At 41.0% G+C, this 20,977-nt stretch overlaps 1 protein-coding gene across 1 annotated transcript in view; it reads left to right on the top strand.

The window, feature by feature from the left end:
• MDN1 (midasin AAA ATPase 1) overlaps positions 1-20,977 on the top strand; it is a 3,484,183-nt gene that overhangs the window by 175,206 nt on the left and 3,288,000 nt on the right. Inside the window, exon 7 of the mRNA XM_044071809.1 lies at positions 763-894. Coding sequence (XP_043927744.1) covers positions 763-894 — 132 coding nt within the window. The remainder of the gene's footprint in view (positions 1-762; positions 895-20,977) is intronic.

Here is a 20,977-nt window from a genome sequence, read left to right as displayed (position 1 = left end):
GTAAATAAATTGGAGCAGTCATGCTGCTAGTTCTGCCTGACTTCTTTGCATTCTTAATACTGTAAACCTTTAGCTTACAGCTATAAAGTCTGATTTTAATCTTTACTGTGCAGGTTGTACTTCGATGTAGCGGAGATTGAGTTGTCCATACATGACACATTTTATTCTATCCTTTTTAATTACCCTTTCAAAAAATAAGTATTTAAGCTACATGTTGCTTTGGTTAGATTATGATGTACTACAAAAAAATGACATATGGCAGTATTGCACTAAAGATTTATTTTGATCTACTATGTTTATCTTGTACTTCCGAGACTGATTTTGGCCTTCACATCCTTAGTTTTTGACTGAAATGGTCCCTTAAGATCAGTGGTCTTAGCCTGTTATCACTATGTCACAGTTGAATAGAAAAAAAGGGGAAAATGCAATTCCTATGGAAAGGTAGAAATAAGGGCAGCTGCAGTGGAGTAGTATATAATGGCTTTTCTGTACTCATCCTTGAAAAAGTGTGGTAATAAAAAGTTTACAAATTAAGCATTGACATCAAATTTGATACAGTAGTCTAAGGATTATGGACTCATGCCAGTTGGTAATGTCACACTTCATCCTCTTCTTCACATGTTGATTTAAGAATATATGCTGCTTATTTTTGTTGCAGACCAGAGATGAGTTGGTGTTAACAAATGATGTGTAGCTGATCAGTTTCATCCTTGTTTGCTTAAATCATATGTTCATGTTTCTTTGGTGGTCCCTTTTGTGCAGATGCTCCTGGGCATGTACCGCTGTACAGATATTCCTGGACAGTTTGTGTGGCAGCCTGGAACCCTAACCCTGGCTGTATCGAATGGCTTTTGGATCCTTCTGGAAGATGTGGACTATGCACCATTAGATGTAGTAAGTATACTCTGAAGTGTAACCACTGGAACATAATTCATGTACTGGTTGTAAGCATTTAATTTCTTAATTAAATAATGGCAGAACTTAGTTTTTGGATTTGTATAAGAACTCCCCCATAAAATGTAAAATTTTCTCTCTTCTTACCATGTCATTCGCAATACTACTGACCATAAAATATTGCCACACCTTCAACAGCAACATCCTTGGCACTCATTCTCCAAGTGTAATACCCTCACTATAAGAGTATCCTCATTGTTCACAAATGTATTACTTGGCTGTCTTCCATTTCTGTCCCTTTTCTTTGATCCCCCCCACCCCAACTCCCATGATGGATTGGTTGCATTTTTCTGGCAATTTAAAGACTTGTCTAACTGGCTGTTGCATCATATTGGGCATGTCCTTTTTTACCTGCTGCACCTGCTGATGCCCATGTCCATAAGTTCCCCCATCCTATGTATTCCAGATGTTCATGTTTCACTGTTGCAGTCCTTACAAAATTAGTTATCTGGCTCCCGGTAGCCCACAGTTGGCCAGAATACCAAAGTCCTTTGTCTATGATGTTGGCTGCCTTCGGTTTAGGCCTGACGTCATGTACAAAAGAAGGCAGCTGACACAATTTCCTCAGTCTTTCTTGCTGCGTAGCCCGAAGCAGAAGCATTTTGAACGAATGCCGGTTGGCCGAGTACCTTCTTTTTGTATTCCAACTGCTTAGTTGAGGCCATTTTCATACAAGTACCCCATTGGGGACCCTCTTTTCTTGCTTTAGCGAATGTCAGAGAAAGTTAGTAACTGTCTTGCCTGCGGAAAACCAATTCCGCACCGTGATTTTTCACTCCTATTGTATTACTTGTTTGGGCCTTGAGCATGACGTCCCAAATTGTGTTCTGTGCTTCTTTCTGTCTGCGTACCATATGCCGTAGAGCTAGGACTTTGTTCAAGCATTTCAGAGTTTGGCCTAAGTTTGTCTGTATGGCGTCTTCTGGTCTCCCGACTTCAGATGTTCCTAAGAAACACAAAGATAAGGACCGTGACGGGCTTAGGGTCAAATTGGCTGACGACGTCCCTGTTAAGTTGGTTGTCGGCCCAGCGGTAGTCAGGTGCTTTCTTTGCCCCTCCAGTCCTCGGATGTTCAGCAGCAGGTGTCTGCGGAGGCCTTTTCTGAGTCCTCCATACTGCAGGCTTCCACTTTGTCTTCTGACCCTCTGCCAGTCGCCGCCTCTGGATGCGGAGCCACTAAGCAGGCACCGGCTTTGGAGGCCTCTTTTTTTCTGCCCAGAGACCAGATCCAGACTGACCACCTTGATTCAGACTTCTGCGGTGGCTAGGCCTCCTGAGTCCCTCCGGCTTTCTAGCAGGCCACCCAGCTGAAAATCTACTCCAAAGCAGGCACTGGCCTCCCCTCAAATGTCTCGGGCTCAGATGGTTAAAAAGGCTAGTTATCTCTTGACCCTTAGCAAGGGCATTCAGCCACCTCCTTCTAAAAGGATTTAGGGAATTGTCCCCAGAAACTTTCTCTGCCGCAGACTCTGAGGTTTCCAGCAGCTCTGCTGATGAAGAGGGAGATTCTCCCCTTTTTTCTGGTTTTGAGGATTCTGATGCAGAAGACTCCATCCCTTCTGCCTCCCCTCCAGAAGATTTTTCTTTTGGAGATGCTCTGAATACTCTTAGAGAGCATTTCAAATGGGAAAGTCAGGACTACCCTCAGTCTAAGAAACAGATTAGGGAATTCTTGGATTTGCCACAGCATAAGCCTTTGGCTATCCCTCCTGTTTTGGAAGTTGTTGATGTTTTTATGGAGAATTCTTTGACTCCTAATACTGTTCCTCCTGCTCCCAGAAAGCCTGACTGGTATTATAGTGTTCCTGATTCTCATCAGTTCCTTTTCAAGAATCCTTCTGCTGATCCAGAAATTACTTCTCAGGGCCCTAAGGGTGTTAAAGCCACAGTTGCTAAAAACCTTGTTCCTTCTGACAGGGAATCTAGGGCCTTGAATAGATGGGGTAAAAAGGTTTATAATTCTTCCACCCTGGTTATTAAGTCTGTTAATAGTTTTTTTTTATATGCTTAAGTATCAGCAGCATACTTTAGAGGCTATTAAGGCTAAAGTTAGCTGGTGTTCCTTCCCTGATGGAGAGTAAGTACATGCAAGATTTATTGAATTCTGTCACTCTTGTCACTAAACTTTCTCTACATTGGTTTCGACACTTTGGAGGCTTCTTGCAGGGCAAGCAGCCACTGGGTCTGTCATTAGAAGACATGCCTGGCTCAGGGAACAGCCACTTTCTGAATCTGTCAAATCTACATTACTGGATGTGGCTTTGCACAAGGACGATCTTTTTGGTAGCAAAGCAGAAGAGCTGTTGAAAAAGTTGGAGGATAAGGCCAAATTGATGCAAACTGTTAAGGACTTTCTGAAAGTTCAGCCTCCTCGTTTTAGTAGACATTACCCTTCTAAGAATTGGACTTTTCCTGACCGTAGTAATAGCCACACTAGGCCTAGGGGTTACAGGTCTTCTAGGGGACTGACTTCCACCCCTTAAAATGCTAAGCACTGGCAGGCTTCCTCTTCAAAATCGGGTAGTTCTAAGCAAACTTCCCAAAGCAATCATACCCAATGACTCCGGCCTTCCCCTGCCTGCCTCTGCGGGCCCAGGGATTCCTTTGGGGGGAAGGTTAGCTATTTTTGCAAATGTCTGGTTCACAGATGCAGATAAATGGGTGCTCAAAATAGTATCCCAAGGCTACAAGGTCTCCTTTCACACCTTCCCTATCCACCAAGGATACTCAGATATCCCCCCAAATCAAAGGGCAGAAGCAGAAAAGCAAGTTTCTTCTTTCTAAACCTGGGAGCACTAGAGCTAGTTCCTGCACTACAGATAGACCAGGGTTTCTACTCATAACTTTTCCTGGTCCCCATAAAAGGGGGCACCTGGTGCCCTATTCTGGATTTGTCCATTCTAAACACTTTTTTGTGGTGATTCCCAAATTCAGAATGCTCACTCTTCAGCAGTTGCTGCCAATGCTGGCCAAGGATTCCTGTCTAGTGACTTTGGATCTCAAAGAAGCTTATCTGCACATCCCAATAAGGGAAAGCTGCAGGCAGTTCCTTCGCTGCAGGGCTGGGAACAGGTACTTCCAGATGTCCTTCAAGGATGCATCTGCAGTCATAACAAATGGGTTGTCCTGTCATCAGGCAGCCCTTCGGTCGGCCGGATTCCAAAGTCTGGGTCTGGCTTCGGCTGGTGTCGCACTTCACCCGACGTCATTGCGGCAGTTTTCGGGTATAAAGGCATCAGCCGATGCCATTTTCCTCAGTCTTTCTTGCCGCGTGGCGCCTGAAGCAGAAGCTGTTAGCAAGTGCCGGTTGGTCAGATCCAGAGATTACTTCTACCGAATACTACTTCGAAGACTTCTATAAAGCTAAGTACCCCGTTGGGGACTCTTTCTTGCCTCAGCCGATGTCAGAAAAAGTTAATAACTTTATCTTGTGGGAAACAAATACCTCATAAAGATTTCCACTCCTATTGTATACATTGTTTAGGCCCAGACCACGACGTAGCAGCTTGTCTAGCCTGTGCTTCTTTAACCGCGGACGCTGAAACGCCGCCGGACTTTGCTGAACAGATTTTCGGCTCCGATTTTGCCTACATTATGCCGTCGGATCCTCCGACTACGCAAATAACTAAAAAACGCAAAGAAAAGGACCGACACTCGCGGTCCGCGGTTTTGGCTGAAACCACGGCCAAGCAATCCGCGACTGTCTCGGTTTCGGCCGAAACCGAGCAAGCGGTTCTTTCTTCAGCCGACAACTTGCCTTCTACCGAGGCCTCTTCTATTCTGGTAGAAACTGCTTCTGAAATCCAGCCTTCTGTTGCGATTTCACAGGATTTATCAGACACCATTCCACTAGATATTTCTACTCCTGCACGTGGAGCTGCTAGGCCTCCTCCAGCTATGTCTATTAAGGCCTTTGCCAGGGCTAAAGCAGCCAAATCTTCCAAGCCACTGCCTGCCAAGCCCCCCTCTCACAGGCCCAGCACCAGCTCCCATATGCTTTCTTTGGCACAGGATCTCATCACTTTAATCCGTGGATCCCAGCCTCATCCAGACAGGGCCGCTCTCCCTCCTCCAGAAAAGAGACCTAGAGCAGAGCCCCCTGAGCCAGTAGCAACAGATGATTCTTCTGATGATTCAGAACATTCTGATCCTCCTGAGGCTTCTTATTCTCCTTACGAAGACTCCGATGCTGAGGAGTCCATCCCTTCAGCCTCTCCTCCTGAGGAATTTTCCTTTGGGGAAACCCTGCATGCTATGAGGGAACAATTCCAGTGGCAGGGCCAAGATTTCTCAGACTCAAGAAAAAGGCTTAGGACCTTTCTACACTTACCACAGCATAGGCCTCTAGCTATTCCTCCAGTTCTATCTGTTGTTGATGATGCATTTAATGATGCTTGCACTTCTCCTGACACTTTACCTCCGGCTCCTGCTAAACCAGATAGGTACTACAGGGTCCCGGACACCCATCACCACTTATATAAGGCCCCTTTTGCAGATCCAGAGACCATCTCCCAGGGCCCTAAAGCTGTAGCAGCTACTTCTTCTAAAAACCCCCTCCCCTCTGAAAGGGATTCCAGGTCCTTAGAGAGATGGGGTAAAAAAGTTTACACCTCTGCTACTTTGTCAGCTAGAGCTTTGAATTGCCAATTTCATGTGATTCAATATCAAGAGTTTATGCTTGACCAGTTGACTAAAAAGCTGTCCTCTGAAGAATCTTTAGATAAAAAGTATGTTCAAGAAATGTTACATAACATTCAACAGGTTAGTAACCATTCTTTAAAATGTGGCTATGATGCACTGGAGGCTTCCTTTAGATCAGCCATCTCGGGCACAGTTATCAGGAGGCATGCATGGTTGAAAGCACAGGCATTACCAGACCATATCAAATCTAAGCTTTTAGATGCACCTATGGACAAGGTCAATTTATTCGGTGCCCCCGCACAGCAGGTTCTCAAAAAGATGGAAGAGAAAGCAAAATCTGTGCAAACAGTAAAAGATTTCTTACAAGTTCAACCTCCAAGGTTTAGCAGGAATTGGCCCTCCAAGAATTGGTCCTTTCCGGAGTCCTCTAAGGCACAAAGAGGCAGGAATATGCTCTAGAGGCAGAAACCAACCCAGAGGTGCCTACAGGGGTCGCCAGTGGCAGGGTAACAACCAACGAGGCACGGACACAGCCACCACCACTACAACTACTCAATCACAGTGACTTGGCGGTGACACCGCCTACCAGGGAACAACTAGAAGCACCCTTAGGCGGAAAGCTAACCTTATTTTCAAGAAACTGGCACTGCATTACAAGAGAAAAATGGATTTTGCAAACTATAGACCAAGGTTACAGGTTCCATTTCCATACTCTACCAGGAAAGAGAGGAATGCCAAACCTACCACCTACTCAAAGGGCAGAAGCTCTAAAACAAATATCTCAATTACTAAGAATGAGAGCTGTGGAAAAGGTACCATCTATGGAGCAAGGGAAGGGATTTTACTCCAGGCTGTTCCTGGTACCAAGAAAACAAATGGAGGCCTATTCTAGATCTGTCCGCTCTAAACACATTCCTCATTGTTCCAAAATTCAAAATGCTGACTGTACAGCAGCTTCTTCCCATGCTGGGCAAGGAGTCTTGGCTGGTAACTCTAGATCTCAAGGAGGCATACCTGCGCGTCCCCATAAGACCAATTTGCAGAAGATACCTCAGATTTCTTGCAGGATCAGAGCATTATCAATTCTCAGCATTGCCCTTTGGCTTATCTACTGCGCCCAGAGTGTTCACGAAATGCCTGGCATCAGTAATCGCTCATTGCAGACTTCAGGGGATTCAAATCTATCCCTACCTGGACGACTGCCTGATACAAGCGGACAACAAAAACAAATTAACAGAAGACTTACAAAGAGTCATCTACCTGCTACAAGCCCTGGGATACACAGTCAATTCAAAAAAGTCAAGGCTGATTCCATCCCAAATAATAACCTTTCTAGGTGCAGAACTGGACACATCAAGACAAATGGCATTTCTAACTGCAGAAAAGAAAGAACAACTTCCCCTCTACTTTTTGGCATTAACAAAACACAGCCATCTAACTGCAAGAAAAGTGTTACAAGCTCTAGGCTTCATGGCATCCTGCATAATTCTGGTCCCTCATGCCAGGCTTCATATGAGAAAGCTACAGTGGTACCTAAAGAATTTGTGGTCTCAGCACAAGCACAGCCTGGAAGCCAAAATTCCAATGATCCCATGCCTGAAACAAGAGTTCTTATGGTGGGCACAGGCCTGCCAATCAAACACAGGACTGCCCTTCAGCAAAAGTCATCCAAGACAAACTATCACGACAGATGCCTCAGACCTCGGTTGGGGGGCACACATGATGGACAAGTGCATTCAAGGCCTATGGACTCAAGACCAACTGCATCTGCACATAAATCTAAAAGAAATGATGGCAGTAAAATTAGCAATCCAGGCATTCAGACCTCTTCTCCACGAAGGCCAGCTGTTGATAAGGACAGACACCACAGTTATGTGGTACATCAACAAACAGGGAGGCACACACTCATACCCCCTGTGCCGGCTGGCACTAGACCTATGGGATGTGGCTCTGGGTTACAACCTTCAGTTACAGGCAATTTATGTTCCAGGGAAGGAAAACATTCTAGCAGACATATTAAGCAGAACTATTAAGCGAAATAACAAGGAGGTCCAAGCACACCAGGAGTGGACACAAAAAGTCTCAGCTACAAATGCTTACGCCCATGCACTAAGCATAAAAAAGAACGATGGAACAACAATCCAAACTGCTTTATTGAAGAACCGCAGATGACCCAGGTTTCGTTCAATAACGAACTTCATCAGATAACAAACCTAAAACATCTCATTCTTTAAATATCATTCACCCTCCCACTAATTACATCAATTAACTGAAATTACTCATTAAAATAATTATTCCATTTAACATTTAAAAACACAGTATACGTTTGTGCATGCAAACTAAATAACATTATTACAAAAATGCTATAAAAACCGATCCTATACCTTGTACATATAATAAATACAAAAATACAATATATCCTAAACTGTACATATGAACCAAAAATAATTTTCACATTTCATAATAGCCTGAAATGAATATTATGTATACCTAAAACTGTAATAAATTATTTTATACTAAATTATATGTTGAAACTCTAATATTGTCAACATAAATTTATTTGATCATAAACATACATGTGTATATGTTAGTATATAATACTAAATATAATAGAAAACAGTGTGAATGTAGAATTAATATATAAATGTAATCCTATATGTGTATATAAAGTAAAAATGAATACACAAAAATGTATACATATACATAAAGTATATACATGCAAAACTCCTATATGTGTACTCAAACCATGGTGCAAGTGTGTCAATATATGAATGATTGTTAATGAATAGAATACTATAGGGCACTAAGACATAAATAACTAAATAATACAATGTAATATATGTTTTTACACATTTATATATATTAAAGATGTATATATAAATCTATATATAAATAAATAATGTACATAAAAAAACATGAATAATGTATATACAAAAACCCATTTGTATCATCTATGTGCATTGTGTACTAAGTCGACTAACACTTCCGGCTGTAAACTGTGTGTGCTTAAAAGCTCACTATATTCACACAATTTACCTCCCTTTGACCATAATACTTTTCAAAAGGGGCTTGATAGTACAACACTCATTAAGCCCTGGGATGTTACATGCATCTAACACCAACTGCCATTTTAATTCACATATATCCAAATCTAAAGGAATAACCCTGCCTTGTGCATCAAAAATGACATTCTGTATAATACAGAACTTAAATTTATGTCCGGCATTTCCCATTATATGCCTGGCAAGTGCATTAGTTGTCTTAAAATTTCTAATATCAGATAAATGCTCCCTTACTCTATCTTTAAAATGTCGGGATGTCTTACCGACATAAAATGAGTCACAATCCTGGCACAAAGCAAGGTATACCACATTTGTTGAAAGGCAATTGAAATGTCCCTTTAAATGAATACTATAACTATTGACAACAATATTTTCACCAGTGCAATAAATGTGTGAACATATAGCACATCGTCCACACTTAAAATTTCCTATCTGTCTACATGTAGTTATATTATTGGAACCATCACATCTCTCAAAACAATTTTTAAATGATGCATCCTTCTTATACACAAATTTTACGTCACCCTTGAACAAGTGTCCCACTTTTTTATCCTTACTAATTATATCCCAGTTCCTCAGAATAATATCCTTAATAATCTGAAAGCTGTCATTGTATACTGATATATATAAGGGAATATCACCCATTTTATCTTCTTCACACTTTGGTTTAGTCTTAATCAAATCAAGACCTGTTGATGTCAATATAGCCTGATAAAATCCTACTCTTCTCTTGTAGGACACCTCATTTAATATTTTTTCACATAATTGTTCAGGATACCCTCTATTCTGAAACATATTGGACATAAACTTTAGTTCTTCCACAAAATCATCATTATTACTAACCATTCTGGCAGCCCTGACCATCTGCCCTTTAACGATTGCTTTTTTCTGATGGTCAGGGTGCCAGCTGGTATAATGCAAATAAGCATTAGAAAAAGTTGATTTCCTATGAATATTAGATGTTAATTTACCACACTTCTTGTCATAGGTTAACTTCACATCCAAATATGTTATTTCTTTCTCACTAATTTCATGGGTAAACTTCAAAAACCTCACCGTATTGTTAATGTACCCAATAAATGATTCCAACAAATCCTTTCTGTCATCCCATACCATAAAAATGTCGTCAAGATATCTTGTATATAGTTTTATATGTTGAAAATATTCACTTTTAAAGATGTAATTGACCTCCCAGTAGGTCATAATCAAGTTAGCGTAAATGGGGGCACAAGATGCCCCCATTGCCACTCCATTTATCTGCTGATAATAATTGCCCTCATAATGTATATAATTGTTCATTAATACTATTTCCATCAGGTTTACCATCATGTTTATCTGTTCCTGATCAAATAACTTGGTTTCATATAATTGCTCCTCCAGCCAAATAAGGCCTATGTCCTGTGGAATTGTAGTAAACAAATTGCATACATCAACTGTAATGAATGAGTCACCCTCATTCATTTTTAACTCCTTGATTTTTACCAAAAAATCCCAAGAGTCCTTGCTTATGTAAGGAAACTTGGTCAGACATTTCTTGAGGTGGTGATCTAAAAACTGGCTAACAAAACACGTCTTATTTCTCTTGCCATCGACTATAGGTCGAAATTGTAAGTTATCCAAGCCTTTATGAATTTTGGGAATACCAAATATCCCACTAATTACTGGATATTCATTGTTCATGTAATTGTATTCCTCTTCTGTTATCTCTCCTTTCTGTAACATATTTTTGATAGTTAAATCTATCTTGGCATACGCTATGTTAATTTCATTGAGACTTACTTCCTCATAAGAGTCTCCTTGCAACATGCCGATCATGTAAGAAATATAATCCTGTGTGCTAGTCACAACCACCCCGTTACCCTTGTCGGGTTTCATGATCCTTATGCTTGACTCATTCCTTATGCTGTTAAATGTCTCATATTCTTCTTTAGACATATTATGATGCATTACATTTTTATAAGTCCTATAAAATTTTCTCATGTCATTCTCACTTATTCTTTCAAAAATGGCTATTTGATCATTCATTGGTGGATTAAATGCACTCGCCCTTTTTAAAACCCTATCTTGTTTATAACAATTTTCAACATCAGGACACGTGTTAAACCAAGTTCTTAAATTTAATTTACGGGTGAACATCTTTAATTCCATAATTGATTTAACCAATTCCCCTTTTCTACAAGGAACAAAATTAAACCCTTTGGAAAATAGGCTCACCTGTTTTTTAGTCATATTAATCTTGGAATAATTATATAATTTAAAGTCACCCAATTCGTTCTCAATAATTATGGGATGACTCAAAACCGCATACATAGTATTATTTGTATCTGTAATTGTATTATGATTCAAACTAGATGTATTTTCATAAATATTCCCTACTTCACAGTATACATCTGGATCTAAATTGATATAAAAATTCACATTCATATCTATACTTTCATTGTCGACTCCGAGTGTTTGTCCTGCATAATCTTCCTCAATGCACATATGATTAGATACAATTCCTTGTACACCATGTCTCATCCCATCAGCTAGTATCATACTGTTTGCAAATTCGTATGTACTCATATCCATTAAATTTGTAATATCCACTTCATCCATTACGTCATGCTTATCCACATAATTATGCATTTCATTACATTCATCATAATTAATACCTTCCCCCCCATGTGCGCTAACACCATCATTTTCATTGTTGTCAAATAGAAGTGACTTGTTGTTGTTCAGAATCCCAATGGATTCTACAATTATCTCAGAGCCACAAAATACATTTCCAACACGTTTACCAGCAGTATCATTGTCAAACATACTATCGTTAACTTCCATATAAATGTTGGTATCATTGATACACTTACCCATACACATAGTATGATCAATTTTGTCCACATTCACACAATTGTGTCCAAAGACATCAAACACATGTCCTAAGTTCAATTCTGTACAGTTAGGACAAAAATCTTCAAAATTCGTCGTCATTACTTCCGTGTCTTCCACCCGTTTTTTTGATTGTCTAAAAAATCTTTTTTAGACCGAGCACCAGTTCGTTGATAATCATTGGGGCCGCTTAGGGCCTGTGTTTTAAGTCTCTCAGACCTCCGGACTCCTTCCTCTATGTCCCCTCATTAAGCGCCCGGCCGCCGTGTCACGAACTTCCACTTGCTCACTACCGAATGACGCTCACTGTCACAACTGTGGCGAGAACGCCCTCTTTGTGTTTGGTTGCCATGACGACTCTCCGTTACCTTCGAAAAAGGATAAATAGCACCCAGCTCATACCTCTTTATGTCTCTATCTATTTTGTTGTTTTTCCGGCGATAAATATTATCGCAACTAAGTTCAACATCTTGAATGATGTGCGTGTAATTGTTATAATACTGATCAAATAACAAATCCTTGCTTATACTATTGTTAAGCTGATCCAATTCCTCTGTCAGCTTAGCAATTTTAATGTTATTGAATTTGACCATAATTTCCATTAATTGTATGCCACAGTGGTTAAAAAACTTGTGCAGTTCTGTTAGCATATCGACATTGCCTTCACATCCGTTCGGATATTTCCATATACGCAAGCCTTTCGGCACTATTCCAAGTTCACAATTCCGTACTAGATATCCGTTCTCTAATTGAGTTCTTTTTAGTTTAAACAGCTTCCGCTCAAAGTTTTTAAGCATTTCTTTCATTGGTTTTACATCTCTATTAACCACTGTGCTTTCCACACTATTTCTGTCTTTAAACAAATAAATGTTCTTTTTCCATGCATCATTACAACACCGCTCTTTACCTCTTGAAAGGCCATTGCTGGGTATCAATTCACTGATAATTCCACCTGGAGAGCACTGGCTAGGTGTAGCTTGAGTGAGCGGTAACCCCAGGCTATCGCTCGTGCTTGGAAGAACTGGTGTTGGTTCGATATTAAGTAATTTTTGTAAAATTTCTGAATGTTCCTTCAATTGTACCTGAATATTCTGTAGTACACTCGCCAGGTCTACCGTTCCTTCCTCGTTATCCATAAAACCAACAACGGCACGACACACACCAAACTAGTAAGCGAAATAACAAGGAGGTCCAAGCACACCAGGAGTGGACACAAAAAGTCTCAGCTACAAATGCTTACGCCCATGCACTAAGCATAAAAAAGAACGATGGAACAACAATCCAAACTGCTTTATTGAAGAACCGCAGATGACCCAGGTTTCGTTCAATAACGAACTTCATCAGATAACAAACCTAAAACATCTCCTTCTTTAAATATCATTCACCCTCCCACTAATTACATCAATTAACTGAAATTACTCATTAAAATAATTATTCCATTTAACATTTAAAAACACAGTATACGTTTGTGCATGCAAACTAAATAACATTATTACAAAAATGCTATAAAAACCGATCCTATACCTTGTACATATAATAAATACAAAAATACAATATATCCTAAACTGTACATATGAACCAAAAATAATTTTCACATTTCATAATAGCCTGAAATGAATATTATGTATACCTAAAACTGTAATAAATTATTATATATTAAGCAGAACTATAACAGATGCCCACGAATGGATGCTGCATCCGGACATCTTCAAAGCCATCACAAGAAAATGGGGATTGCCACAAATAGACTTGTTTGCATCCCCATACAATCACCAGTTGAAGAAATTCTGCACAAGGACTTACCACCCACTTGCTTGGAAGGTGGACTCCCTGTCCTTCAGTTGGAAAAGCATGACAGCATACGCATTCCCACCACTTCCTTTGATGCACAAGGTGCTTCTCAAGATCAAAGAGGAACGTCCGAGGATCATTCTGATAGCCCCAGACTGGCCAAGACAACATTGGTACCCACTGCTGAGGAGCATGTCCAGGGAACAAATATGGAAACTCCACTGATCCCATTACTGCTGACACAGAACAACTACAACATTCTGCATCCAAGCCTAAAAACTCTACAACTAACTGCCTGGAACATTACATGACAGAAATTAACCCTAATTTATCCCAAAGGGTTAAGGACATAATCCTGGAGGCTCATAGACCTTCAACAAGAAAGAATTATGCAGCAAAATGGAAAAGATATCTCATCTGGAGTGCTGCAAAAGGGCAAGATGTAACACGGGTGAACATAGCCAACATCCTGGAGTACTTGGCTGAGCTCTACCACACAGGCCTGTCCTATTCCTCCATCAAGATACATGCATCAGCTATTTCAGCACAATACAGCTTGGATCCTCCTGTCTTCTCGCATCCTCTGCTGAGACAGTTTCTGAGGGGAATTAAAAATGTAAAACCTCCCAGGAAACCTCCATTGCCAGCATGGGACTTGAACTTTGTGCTAGAAAACTGACTCTGCCTCCTTTCGAGCCAGCAGCTACAGCAGACTTGCAATACTTATCCTGGAAGACTGCCTTCCTGCTGGCAATAACTTCAGCAAGAAGGGTCTCTGAACTGCAAGCATTAATGGCAGTACAACCCTTCCTGATCTTCCATCAAGATAGAGTGTCCATGAGAACAAATCCTACATTTATGCCTAAGGTGGTATCAAGAGTCTCTTTAAATCAGGCTATCCACCTTCCTACTTTCTACCCCAATCCACAGAACAGGGGAGAAAAGCTCTTGCATACCTTGGATGTACACAGGCAATTACGCTACTACCTGGACAGGACAAAAAACAATAGAAAAACTGACCAGCTTCTGGTAGCTTATGCAACAGGAAAAGAAGGAAAACCAATTTCTAAACAGACAATCTCCAAATGGATAGGAAATTGCATTAGACTTTGTTACTCCTACCATGGAAAGAAAACTCCAGAGAACATCAGGCCTCACTCCACAAGGGCCACAGCCACTACCACAGCTTTCTTACGAGGAGTGGCTACCAAGGACATTATAGAGGCTGCTACTTGGACCTCCGTGCATACATTTGCCAAGCATTATAACTTGCCTCTATATTCTAGATCCCGTGCTGGCTTTGCCACTGCTGTTTTGCAAGGGATCCTGACTACACCATAATCTATTCTCATTTCCTCCTCCCCTAGTTTAGCTATGGTATTCTACCCATTTAGTTATGACTGCAGATGCATCCTTGAAGGACATAGTACAGTTTTGTACCTACCATAAATGTAGATGTCCGAGAGGAATGCATCTGCAGTCGGGATTACCCACCCTCCTTCCCTCTGAGGTACTCCTAGGGTACTTACCAATCTTCAGCTAGCTTGGGGGGGATCTATTATGGTGTATTTGTTTGTATATATGTACATACATGTTTATTTTGTGTGTTTGCTCTCTACTATTTGGAAACTTTGGCATTTATCCAAATTTAGCCTACCAAGAGGACACCTGGCATCTGGGGCAAGAAACACTGAGGAAAATGGCGTCGGCTGATGCCTTTATACCCGAAAACTGCCGCAATGACGTTGGGTGAAGTGCGACACCAGCCGAAGCCAGACCCAGACTTTGGAATCCGGCCGACCGAATGGCTGCCTGATGACAGGACAACCCATTTGTTATGACTGCAGATGCATTCCTCTCGGACATCTACATTTATGGTAGGTACAAAACTGTACTTTCTCTGCACTGCCTTTTGGCTTATCTACTGCTCCCAGAGTTTTTACCAAATGCCTGGCTCCAGTCGTTGCTTTTTGCAGGCAAAGAAACATTCAAATGTACCCTTACTTGGACGATTGTATTATTCAGGCAAACTCTCCAGAGCAACTTCTAAAGGATTTGGACTTTGTAAAGAACCTTCTCACCTCTTTGGACTACACCATCAGTGAAAAGAAGTCAAAATTGGTACCTACCAGGGAGATTGTATTCCTGGGAGCGAGCCTGAACACAGCCGCCCAGATGGTATTCCTCCCTCAAGAAAAGCAAATGGATCTTTCAAATTACTTCAAAAATTTAGCTAGCATGACCCAGCTTCTCTGCAAGGCAATTCCTGCAAGCCCTGGGATTTATGGCTTCATGTATTCTGATGATTCCATATGCCAGACTGCATATGAGGAAAATACAATGGTACCTCAAAAACCTTTGGTGTAAACACACTCAGGATTTAGACTTTATACTTCCTCTGATTCCCTGCCTGCAGAAGGAGTTACTGTGATGGGCGACGGCCTGTGTACTGAACAAGGGCCTGCCTTTCTGTCCGCCTCCTGCCAACCAGACTCTCACCACAGATGCCTCGGACTATGCTTGGGGGAGCACATCTAGAAGGCAGATGCATTCAGGGGACTTGGAACTCTTCAACAGGTTCATTTGCACATAAATCTGAAGGAATTGATGGCAGTCCAGCAGGCCTTAATGGCTTTCAAACATCTTTCTCCTGGTACTCTTCTGGTCAGGACAGACAACACCACAATCAAGTGGTACATCAACAAGGAGGGAGGGAATGCACTTTTAGCATCTGTGCAGACAAAGCATGATACTTTGGCTAATAGCAACTTCCATTGGCATTCATCTGATAGCTCAGTTTCTTCCAGAAAGGCTCAACACCTTGGCAGACCGGTTGAGCAGGCAGGTCCTGGATCCTCACGAGTGGCAACTAAACAAGACCATCTTCTGTTGCATCATTCAGTGTTTGGGCACTCCCCAGGTGGATCTCTTAATCTCCAACCAGCTACCTTTTTCCAACCTTTTGCACAAGGGATCATCACGACAAAGCTTGGAAAGTGGATGCTCTGTCCTTCCCCTGGACACAGCTATCGATCTATGCATTCCCTCCTCTGCCTCTTCTTCCCAGAGTACTGTTAAAGATAAGGGATGAAAAACCAAGGGCAAGCATCATAGCTCCAGACTGGCCCAGGCAGCATTGGTATCCACTACTTCACAGTCTCTCCTAGCCTCAGCATCTTCCCCTGATACCAGATCTCTTGGTTCAGGAAGGGGGAAAAAATTCTGCATCCTCATCTTTTGGCTCATAATTTAAACTTTCTCAAGTGGTTGAGGTTCTTTGTGAGGCCAGGAGGCCTAGCACTAGGAAATCTTACTCAGATAAGTGGAACAGATTCTCCATTTGGATGCAGACTAGAGGGGAAGACCCTTCTCAACCTACTCTTCCTCTTATTCTTGACTATCTGGCAGGCTTGCTTAATGGTGGACTTTCCTGTTCTTCTATCAAAATCCATGCTTCAGCTGTTTCTACTCATTGTTCCTTTGAGGATCCCATTTTTTTTCTCATCCCTTGATGAAACAGTTCCTCAGGGAAGCTAGCAATTTAAAGCCTCCCAGAAGGGCACCTACTCCTGCTTGGGACCTCAGTTTTGTACTTAAACTTACTCTGCCTCCTTTTGAACCAGCTGCCTCAGCAGAGCTGAAGTTTCTCTCCTGAAAAACTGCCTTGCTTTTTGCTAATACTAAAGCTAGAAGAGTTTCTGACCTGCAGGCCTTAATGGCAGTAGAGCCTTTTTTTTCATCTTCCATGTGGATTGGGTTTCTCTTTGAACTAATCCCTCCTTTATGCCTAAGGTGGTTTCTAGCCTGACTCTTAACCAGTCTATCCACCTGCCTACCTTCTTTCCTAATCCTCAGAATAAAGGGGAAAGGTTACTGCATTCTCTGTATGTGCATAGACAGCTTAGATTTTACCTGGACAGGATTAAATCTTTTCGAAAGTTGGCTCAGTTGTTGGTCAGTTTTGCTCCTGGAGCTCAGGGCAAAGCTATTTCTAAACAGACCATGTCTTAGTGGATTGCTCATTGTATTCACTTTTGTTACTTTCAGCATGGCAAGGTTCCTCATCAGTATTAGGACCCATTCTACTAGGGCAGCTTCTACCTCAGCAGCTTTTTTAAGAGGTGTACCTACTAGGGACATACTGGATGCAGCTACATGGACTTCTGTCCACACTTTCACTAGACATTACAATTTACCCTTGTTTTCTAAGTCCAGGGCTGGCTTTGCCACTGCAGTGTTGCAGGGCATCCTTACCAACCCTTAAACAGTGGGTGTTCCTCCTCCCTTTTGTTTTTTTTTCCTGGCTTTGGGAATCAACCCATTTTGTAAGGACTGCAGCAGTGAAACACTATGAACATAGTACAGTTGTGTACACTTACCGTAAATGTAGTTGTTGGAGTATATTCACTGTTGCAGTCCTGATTTCCCCCCTTCCATCTCCCTTTTTTTCCTAAGGCACAGACTGGATTTTCTTTTCCTGGTCTAACCTTTCTACCTTTCTTTGGGGGCTCCTGACAGTTAAGGCAAGAAAAACTAAGGAAATGGCATCGGCTGCCTTTTTTTGTACCTGACGTCAGGCCTAAACTGAGGGCAGCCAACATCATATACCAAGGACTTTGGTATTCTGGCTGACTGTGGGCTACCAGGAGCCAGATAACCCATTTTGTAAGGACTGCAGCAGTGAATACACTCTAACATCTACATTTATGGTAAGTGTACACAACTGTACTTTATTGCTGACTGGGGAGGGCGTCATGCACTCAGCAGTTGCAGTGGTTTGTGTCCTTGTCGGCATCCCAGCAATAAAGATGTATTAAGTCTGCCACCTTTTCAAGGTGTGGAGGTAGGGTAAAAACTGGAAGAAAGATCCAGCTAAGAGCTAGAGTCTCCACTTCGTAATACCTTAAACCTCTTGTAGTGGAGTATGGAGGCATATGCAGATGATCCCTTAAGGACATAACAGGGTTTCAACTACTTGGTTTCTGAATGTCCCTGACTTTTTGTTTGGCTTGAATGTATCCATGAAGACTTAATGTGGCCAGCAACAGTGTAAAACTACTGAATAAATGGGGGACAATTAAACTGGTGCATGAATTGTTGAGCATAAACCCCACTTTGTTGTATATAATTGTTTTAAAAGTGCTGAAGACTTTAAAGCAAAAACAGTTTTTAATATTTGTATACAGATTTTATGATGAAAATTGCATATTAGTGTATAGCAGTGCACTCTGATATTTAAATGTGAGGTTGGAGGAGTTTTATTAGCTACTGGGGAACAATATTAAAGTAAGAGTTTTTTTTTCCCTTTCAGTATATCCAGACTTTACATTACAGCAAGATAGTAAAGACTGGAAATAAACATGCTCTGATTTTTGAGGGGGTGGAATTTAATTATGTATTTATTATATATGTAGAATTAGAAGAATGTCCTGTTTGCGTATAGATGGTTGTCTAAGCTAATATCCTTAGTTTAAGCTATAGACCTGTTTTTATAAGCAAATATGTTTAAGAAATTGGATTGAATGATTAAAGACATGAAAAATTAGTTATTCCTTTCATTTGCAAAGTTACTACTGTTTTCTTCCATTAGCAAATACTTTAAGTAGGAGATGGGAAAGTATGCATGTGCAAGCAGTTATTAATGAGAGATCTGAATAATGTTTTAGTGACATGTGCAAGGTACAGCATTTAAAAAGGTGCATTGGCAAGTAGTTCTGTTAAAAATGTGTGAAACTGTAGGAAGTGAGTAAGCTATACCAGTAGTCTTCTCCTCAACAACCTTTTATGTAATGCATTTAATAGTACAGTGGACAATTTAGTTTAAGAATAGCCTTTGCACCTTGTCTTGAAACCAAACGTTTTACTGAAAACGCTGAAACTGGTTTTCACACCTGGGAGAGGATTATAGAAAATAACTAATATCAGTGCAAGTTGGAACAGTGTAATACATCTTTTAGAATGAACAATCTTGATTTTAGAATAGGTGTCTCTGGAGGATCTCCGCGGTGGTGCAGCGGTAGCGTTGTTGCCTTACAGCAAGAGGTTCTCCCATTCGATTCTCTGCTGGAGTGCCTTCTGTGTGGAGTCTGCATGTCCTCCCCGTGGTTGGGTGGGTGTTCGAAAGACATGCGTAAATGGGCGTGCCTTCGTTGACGGTTGAACGTCGAGCTGGCACCTTGGCGTTCGTGAAAATCTACTGCCAATCATTAGCGGACCGGAGTTCCTCTGTGGCGACCCCTAACCAGGAAAAGCCGAAAGACAAACAACATCATCTCTGGATGCAGCTGTCTATTTGGAGCAGTTGCCCTTATTTGTAACAACAAAAAAAAAATAATTTTACTCCTTCAAAGTATACATATGTTTGTGTTTGCTGTAAGTTAAGAGGATGGTAGTGTTTTGAAAATCTACTTATTTTTTTACATGTTCTTATTGAAACAAAAAAATCTTAAATTGTGGCATGGGTTCCAGTGTAAATAAGAAGCAACTACCAAGGGGCAAACTACCAAACACTGTTTGCATGCAAGTCAGTGAGAAATGTTTAAAAGAATTGTCATGTATAATGGGTGGGAGTGATTACCTTTTATTGTAATGGCTACTCTGTCAGTATGAACTTGAATGTAAATGGCTTTACGGGTATATACAAAAACAAAGTATTAAATTGTATTAAGGAGTAGGGTGCAAGTGTCATTGAGAGGCATTTTGGTATAAGTGAACATGTGAATTTGACAAAGGCTTTCAGGATGGACATTGTGCAGAGTATCAATGGCAAAGGAAAAGAGGAATACTGATTGCAAGAGGGGCTACAGTTGTGATGAGAGGAAAAAATAGATTTGTTGTAAAAAGGGGTTTTATACAGGGAGGTAGATTATTCTTGGATGTATTTACGTTCCACCTAGAACTACTAGTATGTGGAGCATAGCCAGGGTTGCCAGACGTCCCTATTTGGGCGGGACTGTCCCGAGATCAGCAGCCTGATCCCGAGTCCCACCCTGCCAGTTTAAATCCCGGCCAGCCTCCGCTTTGTTTGTTTTTTTTTTTTTTTTTGATTGGCCCGTATACCTGGCATAACAGGCCAATCAAAAATCGCTAAACACGGAGCTTCTTCTGTTCCGCATTAAGCAGAAGTAGCTCCGTGTTTAGCGATTTTTGATTGGCCTGTATGCCGTATACGGCTAATCATCTAAACACGGAGCTACTTCTGTTGAATGCGGAACTGCAATGTTCTGCATTAAACACGAGAAGCTCCGTGTTTAGTGTAGATCTACTGTTCTTTAATGTGGAACTCTGTTCCGCATTAAAGAGCTTTTTTTTTTTAATATGCTCTTCACTTTTTTTTTTTTTTTTTTTTTTTTGGTCGTCCCTACCATGCCGATATGAAATCTGGCAACCCTGAGCATAGCAGAATTTTGGTAAATATGATGAGCTTTCAGCAGGTTATATTTAAGGGAGGAGTCTAAAACCTCATTTGCAATAGTGAAAATGTCAGGGGTCCTAGAAGGGTAAATATAACTATTAGAGTCCTGATAAATATTTGAGAATATTTGGCATGGAAGATGGAGTTTCAATAGCAGGAACTCAAAACAGAATTTACATATTTCCCAAGTTACGGTAACTGGGCTAGACTAGATAGAAATATTTCACAGCCGTATTTGTATTTA

This window comes from Protopterus annectens, chromosome 1.part0 (genome assembly GCF_019279795.1).
Source record: "Protopterus annectens isolate FY-2018-M chromosome 1.part0, PAN1.0, whole genome shotgun sequence".
NCBI classification, from domain to species: Eukaryota; Metazoa; Chordata; order Ceratodontiformes; family Protopteridae; genus Protopterus; species Protopterus annectens.
The sequence above is the reverse complement of the archived record's forward strand: the minus strand, read 5'-3'. Positions and strand labels throughout refer to the sequence as shown.